The sequence below is a fragment of the Ictalurus furcatus genome, chromosome 23 (genome assembly GCF_023375685.1).
Source record: "Ictalurus furcatus strain D&B chromosome 23, Billie_1.0, whole genome shotgun sequence".
Classification (NCBI taxonomy): domain Eukaryota; kingdom Metazoa; phylum Chordata; class Actinopteri; order Siluriformes; family Ictaluridae; genus Ictalurus; species Ictalurus furcatus.
The window spans coordinates 13,560,743-13,566,742 of record NC_071277.1 but is presented as its reverse complement, the minus strand read 5'-3'; the positions used below and the strand labels follow the sequence as shown (position 1 = coordinate 13,566,742).

Below are 6,000 nucleotides of genomic sequence, written 5' to 3'. Positions count from 1 at the left end.
GACAACATATTAAAATATTAAGACGCACGAATAAAATAAATAAATAAATAAATAGCCTATTTAAATATGAGTACGAATTTCCAAAGTGTAGTAAAATCAGAATAAAAATACAAACATTAAAGTCTTTAAATAATACAGCCAAGATACATAAATAATTTTTTTTAATTAAAATCTGCTGTGAAACATAAAATGTGCCATAGTCTCAGTTAAAGGAGAGTTACATCACTATGCCAAATAACCTCACCAATAACCATGTATTGAATTGTCTGACATGCAGTAAATATATCTCAATCTCTATTACAGAAGGCAAAAAATGGACATCCACAAATGTACTGTAACCTATTAAAATACTGAGTTAATACTTTTAAACTGCCTTTATAATTAGGTGCCTATTATTCCTATTTTGCCATTTCTTGCCTAAGGACTTGAATGAGAGCTGGTCATATGTGGGTTTTACAAGGCAGCTTGCTCCTGGTGCACCAAAGAGCAAAACTAAAAATGAATTTAAGATTTTACTGTAGTATACAAGCAACATGCATTAAAATACTAAAGGCAATTATTGCAGGTATTGAACTAGAGATATTATTTTGGTGGCAATAATGTATTTCTTCCCCATACTAAGCAGATCTTCTTACCTATGTTAATCGCATGTAGAACATTTTTCAAAAAAGATCCATTTTGTATCTATAATGTACAACAAACAAACAAACAAAAACATGAGATTGTACAATTAATTGTTGCCATTGCTTTTGAATACTCCATTTCAGTTCACATAAAAATGGCATGAAAATGCAAATATTAACAGCACCACTTGGAAAATAAGCATGTAAACAAACAAACAAAAAGACCTATTTACACTTAAAAAAAAAAAAATCGTACACTTCTATACATTTACACATAAAATATCTGTATCTTAAAACTCTGCATACTGAATATCTTACATTCGTAATACACTGTGCTATGTACAACCAAAATGTCCTCTCAAGAGTCACCTTAATCTGGCTGGAATATTTATTGCTTTTTTATTTAGCACTTCATATCTCCTCCTAATATCTCTGCTGCAAATCCTGTTGCACATCCTCTTTGCAGAAAGACAAATGTAATATTCTGTTTTTCCACATATCACGTTGACACTTTTTGTATCTTGAAAAGCTGACTTGGATGATTCCCAAAGATCTAAGTCTACTTCATTATGCTTGAGAGACTGTTCTGCCCTGCATGCTGAAATATTCAGTAAAATGAGAGGATAACCTTGGAGGAGGCGTTAGAGCAGAGCTGGTCGGTGCCGTAGCAGGACTAAAGGTTGTTGAGAAGTCGACTGGTGATGATGTGGTGATGATCTTTTGCTCAGTGTTCAGAGCCATTTCTTGTCCTTTCCATCCCATGGCTTCACTGATATTTTTCACGGAGACCTGTTGATTAGAAAAAAGAAATACTTACAACAACAGGAAGAACTCTTAAATAACCACTGTTCGTATAAATACTCATTGTTAGCAAAACATTTACATCTAAGAATTATACAAGAACTATAAAACTGATTACAATTTTCTGCTATTTCTGCCTTACTGAAATAATGCATGTATTTTTAAATAGGAGATTTGAAATAATTGCTTTATTTGAAATAAAGAATTGCTTCATAGGGCCTTAGGCCTCTACCACTGTCTGTAGGAGTTACATATTCGAGTACCTCGAATAGTGAAGGCTACAGCAGGGGGAAGAGCCTTCGCTTATAGAGCCCCACAGTTATGGAACAGTCTTCCTATTAGTGCTCGGGACTCAGACACAGTCTCAGTGTTTAAGTCTAGGCTTAAAACGTATTTGTTTACTCAAGCCTACCCTGACTAGATTCTGTTCTACTACTTCGCAGTCATAATAATCTTTTTTCTCCCTCTCTCCTTTCGCCGAGCCCCACACGAATTTATGGAGATACTAGAGATCCAGATCCTTTCTGCCTCTGGATGGAGTTCAAATCTTCTCTAATTCCAGACTGCTGGGACTACGGCTGCTCCTAAGGCCATACAGACTTCATATAAATCCATAATGAACTTTTTCAGACTAACTGTTGTTACCCAGATGAGGATGGGTTCCCTTCTGAGTCGGGTTCCTCTCAAGGTTTCTTCCTCTTAAAACATCTTAGGGAGTTTTTCCTTGCCACCGTCGCCACTCAGCGGCTTGCTCAGTTGGGATAAATTCACACCTTTAATATCTGTATACCATGTTGATATTTCTGTAAAGCTGCTTTGAGACAATGTCTATTGTAAAAAGCGCTATACAAATAAAATTGCATTGAATTGAATTGAACATATGAAGTCTATGAGTGAAGATTAAGGGACAATCGTCTCTTGGAACTGCTGATAATGCCCCTCCAGAGCCTATTTGACCAATTCTGCAATTAATTTTTTTATTTTATTTGTTTTTTCACTCACTGACTGGATGGAGAAGAGTTCAGTGAAGTTAGGCTGAGAGTCTCCCAGGAAGGAGCTGTTCCCATAGGCATGATGAGGGAAACTCTCTTCCCCCATCTCTTTAGGGCTTGACAGTAATATTCCAATTTGAGACGTTCGCACGTGATAAGGGAAATTCTTATTAGCTGCTGATGGACGCGTGATGACCTGTAGGAGAATTATTGACAAAAAGGGACACACAGAGAAAAAAAAGCTAAGTTAAAAGTGTAAAATTCTACCTCGCAGTATTTCTTTAGTATTGAATAAATGTCATTTCAAATGCAATGTAAAATTTTCAAGTTACAGTCATGTGAAAAAATAAGTACACCCCATGGAAATTGTTGGCTTTTTTTTGACATATTTGGACAAGCAAACATTTGAGCCTCTTTGAAACAGTAAATAAAGGTGATACACTCTTATCAAATGACACATAACATTGACATTTTGTTGTAATTTTTACAATTTAAATGAACAAAAAACAGATCAGTCACATGGGAAAAGTAAGTATACCCTTACATTTATTACACATTCAAATCCAAAAAATTAGAATCAGGTGTTCAAGATTGGGTGCCAGTGATCAGAACCTGCTTCAGGAGTGCATTTGTGTTATTTATACCCCTCTCGTATCCAGTGTCTGGTGTTCTCTTTGTTACTGAGGTGTGTGGTGTCATCATGCTAAGATCTAAAGAGTTCTGTAAGGCCTTCAGAAAAAAGGCTGTGGATGCCTATGAGTCTGGTAAGGGATTTAAAAAGATGTCCAAATTATTTGAAATACATCATTCTACTGTAAGAAAAATCATCTACAAAATCTGAAACAGATTTCAAAAGACTGCCAATTTATCCAGGACTGACCATTTCAGCAAATTCAGTCCAAGAGCAGACCATCTGATGTCTCCAAGAACCCCAAAATTGAATCAAAGGATCTGTTAGTAAGCCTTGCAACTGTTGGTATCAAAGTGCATGCTTCTACAATCAGAAAGAGATTACACAAATTTGACTTGCATGGGAGCCGTGCCAAGAAAAAGCCTTTGCTGTCTAAAAAGAACATTAGAGCAAGACTACAGTTTGCCAATGAGCATACAGGCAAATTTGTATTTGAATCCCACTGAAATGTTGCGGGGGGATTTGAAACGGCCAGTACATGCAAGAAAACCCTCAAACATCTTGCATCTGAAAGAATATTGGATGGAAGAGTGGTAAAAAAATTCCAGCTAGCTGATGTCAGAGACTGCTGGACAATTATGCAAAACACCTACAAGAAGTTATGTCTGCTAAAGGGGGCAATACTAGCTTCTGAGGCCAAGGGAGCACTTACTTTTTCCACAGAAGAATATAAAGTCTATTGATATTTCTGTTGAATAAATGATTGAAAAATCAAATTTTCCTTGTGGTTCTGTTAAAGTATATCGACTTTATTAATAGGCATGGTTTCAAAAATGATCAAATGTTTGCTTGTCCAAATATGTAAAAAAAAAAAAAAAAAAAAAAAGTGTTACAAAAATCCATAGGGTGTATGTATTTTTCCACATGACTACATTAGATTTTTTGCAAGCATTTTCAATTCCAAGTTCACTTTTTGAAAAATTTTTCAGTACTTTTAGCACTCTTAAGTCAGTGTTACAAGTTCTGCAGAACTGGGCAACATTTTACCAGCTACAGACTGCATATCAAGTGTATTCACATTCAAATACAATAATTTACAGAACTTATACCAACCTGATCCAAAAACCATCACAAACACACATTGCCATGGAAACACCCAACACCACCACAAACCTGGCAGCCTTCTCAGCATGCTTTTATTTTATGCAACAGAGTTCATTGTAGGGGTCCAAAGACAGGCAGAGACAGTTCAATAAGTATAATACATAACTGTAAAAAAAACAAAACAAACAAAAACAAAAAAAAACAAACAAGGGTCTAAACCTCTATTACAGAACAGGGGAACAGAGTCAAGGAGCAGACCTATGACGGGACTGGACTGGCCAAATCCGAAACAAATGTACATGGCACTACATGCCTTTTCATAGAGTGAAACTAGGACAGCAATAGTGGACCTGGACACCTAGGCAAAATGTCTAAATGTTTCAGGAGAAATGGAGACGAGGACATCCATAGTCAGCGTCAAGGGAGGTGTGATGATCTCCATTGCCAATAAGCTCTTGTACGTAATGCAGGACAGAGAAGTCCACCCTCACCGGAAAAGGGATATCTGGGCCCGGATGATGAAATTATGTATTTGTTCTTCAGGCAGGTGAACGCTGTTTCAGCTGGTCACCAGGAGAGTCTGTGTGGAGTTGTCTTGAGGAAGGTATAGTGTGCGAGATGATGGGCTGGAGGGCTTCTTAACAGTTTATGGAGCTGGCAGTCATGGCGCTTAAGTAGTAGGTAGTCGAACATAATTGAGGGGGACTTGAGCTTGTCCAAGGACAGAAAGTCATTCAAATGTGGACGTTCTCTATGAAACCCTTCCCTGAGTCTTCAGCTATATGTAGTGATGAGAGCTACTGGCTGCCAAGGTGTGTAAATGGAGTACTGCTTTCTCCACAAGCTCCCTTCATTTCCCTTCAGGATAATCAAGCACAGGCTGAATGAATTTAGTGAAGTGCTCCTACCACTCTGCCCCCTCTCACTATTGTTCCTAAATGGCTGTGGCCCAATCTCTTGCCTGACCCAAACATTACAAATACTTCATTTATTGATTCATTCAAGTATGTAATTGTGAAATAGCCAAGCAATAAAGGTATATAGAAAAAAGAAAACAAAAAACTTTACTGCCATATATTTAAATCCTGATTATTATTGCAAACTTACAGGGATTTTATATTGATATAGTGTAGTGTATCGTTCTCTGTAAAAAGAAAACTTACTAAAAAGACAGTGTGGGCATAGAGGTGGATGCCGAGCTGAATACCATTGACAATCTTCTCCCGGGCCCAACGAGATATGCCAAAGTTGGCAATAAGAGCCATGACTGGTACAGCAAAAAACCTGCCAGAAAAATAAAAGTAAGAAATACTATAACATTATAAACCATTTTAAAGATTTATACTAAGCAGAGGTAAGATATTATGTACTCCTATTTTATCTACTGCGATTTCAGCACTGTAGTGACAACTGTGACAATTCTGACAATTATAGTTCAGAGAAAATGTATTACTTCTTTTTCACTCACCAGAGAGTGTATGCAGCAAAGAAAGGGATGTAGAATGGCTGTTTCTCTGGGTAATGCTTAAGAGACACCAGCACAGCATAGCAGAACCACACATATGCCAGCAGCTGGAGGCTCATCAGCCCATATCCAGCAGGACTGTCATAAGCATATAGTACTTCACCTGGGTCAAAATACTATACACACATATTTCTAACATGAATGTCGCATTCAGTTAAATAGAAGCTTTCTTAAAGACTACAAAACAACAGGAAAATGTCTATAGAATCTGAATGGTTGGATAATAGCAAAATTCAATTCCCAAAAACTTTTAAGTAGAGAAAGTAAGTTGTTAATGTTCACACAAAATAAATATTATATGCATTATATGCATTTCAAACCAAA

General features: G+C 36.8%; 1 protein-coding gene across 2 annotated transcripts in view; it reads right to left on the bottom strand.

Annotated features, from left to right (window-relative positions):
* tmem145 (transmembrane protein 145) overlaps window positions 1-6,000 on the bottom strand; it is a 36,968-nt gene continuing 30,968 nt past the window's right edge. The window contains exons 12-16 of one of the 2 annotated variants that reach the window (XM_053612105.1): window positions 5,620-5,792; window positions 5,315-5,435; window positions 2,427-2,612; window positions 1,252-1,412; window positions 1-684 (exon numbers count right to left, since the gene is read on the bottom strand). In XM_053612105.1, coding sequence (XP_053468080.1) covers window positions 663-684; window positions 1,252-1,412; window positions 2,427-2,612; window positions 5,315-5,435; window positions 5,620-5,792 — 663 coding nt within the window. In that variant the 3' untranslated portion in view covers window positions 1-662. Of the gene's footprint in view, window positions 1,413-2,426; window positions 2,613-5,314; window positions 5,436-5,619; window positions 5,793-6,000 lie in introns of both variants that reach the window. The other variant, XM_053612104.1, reaches the window with a different exon arrangement.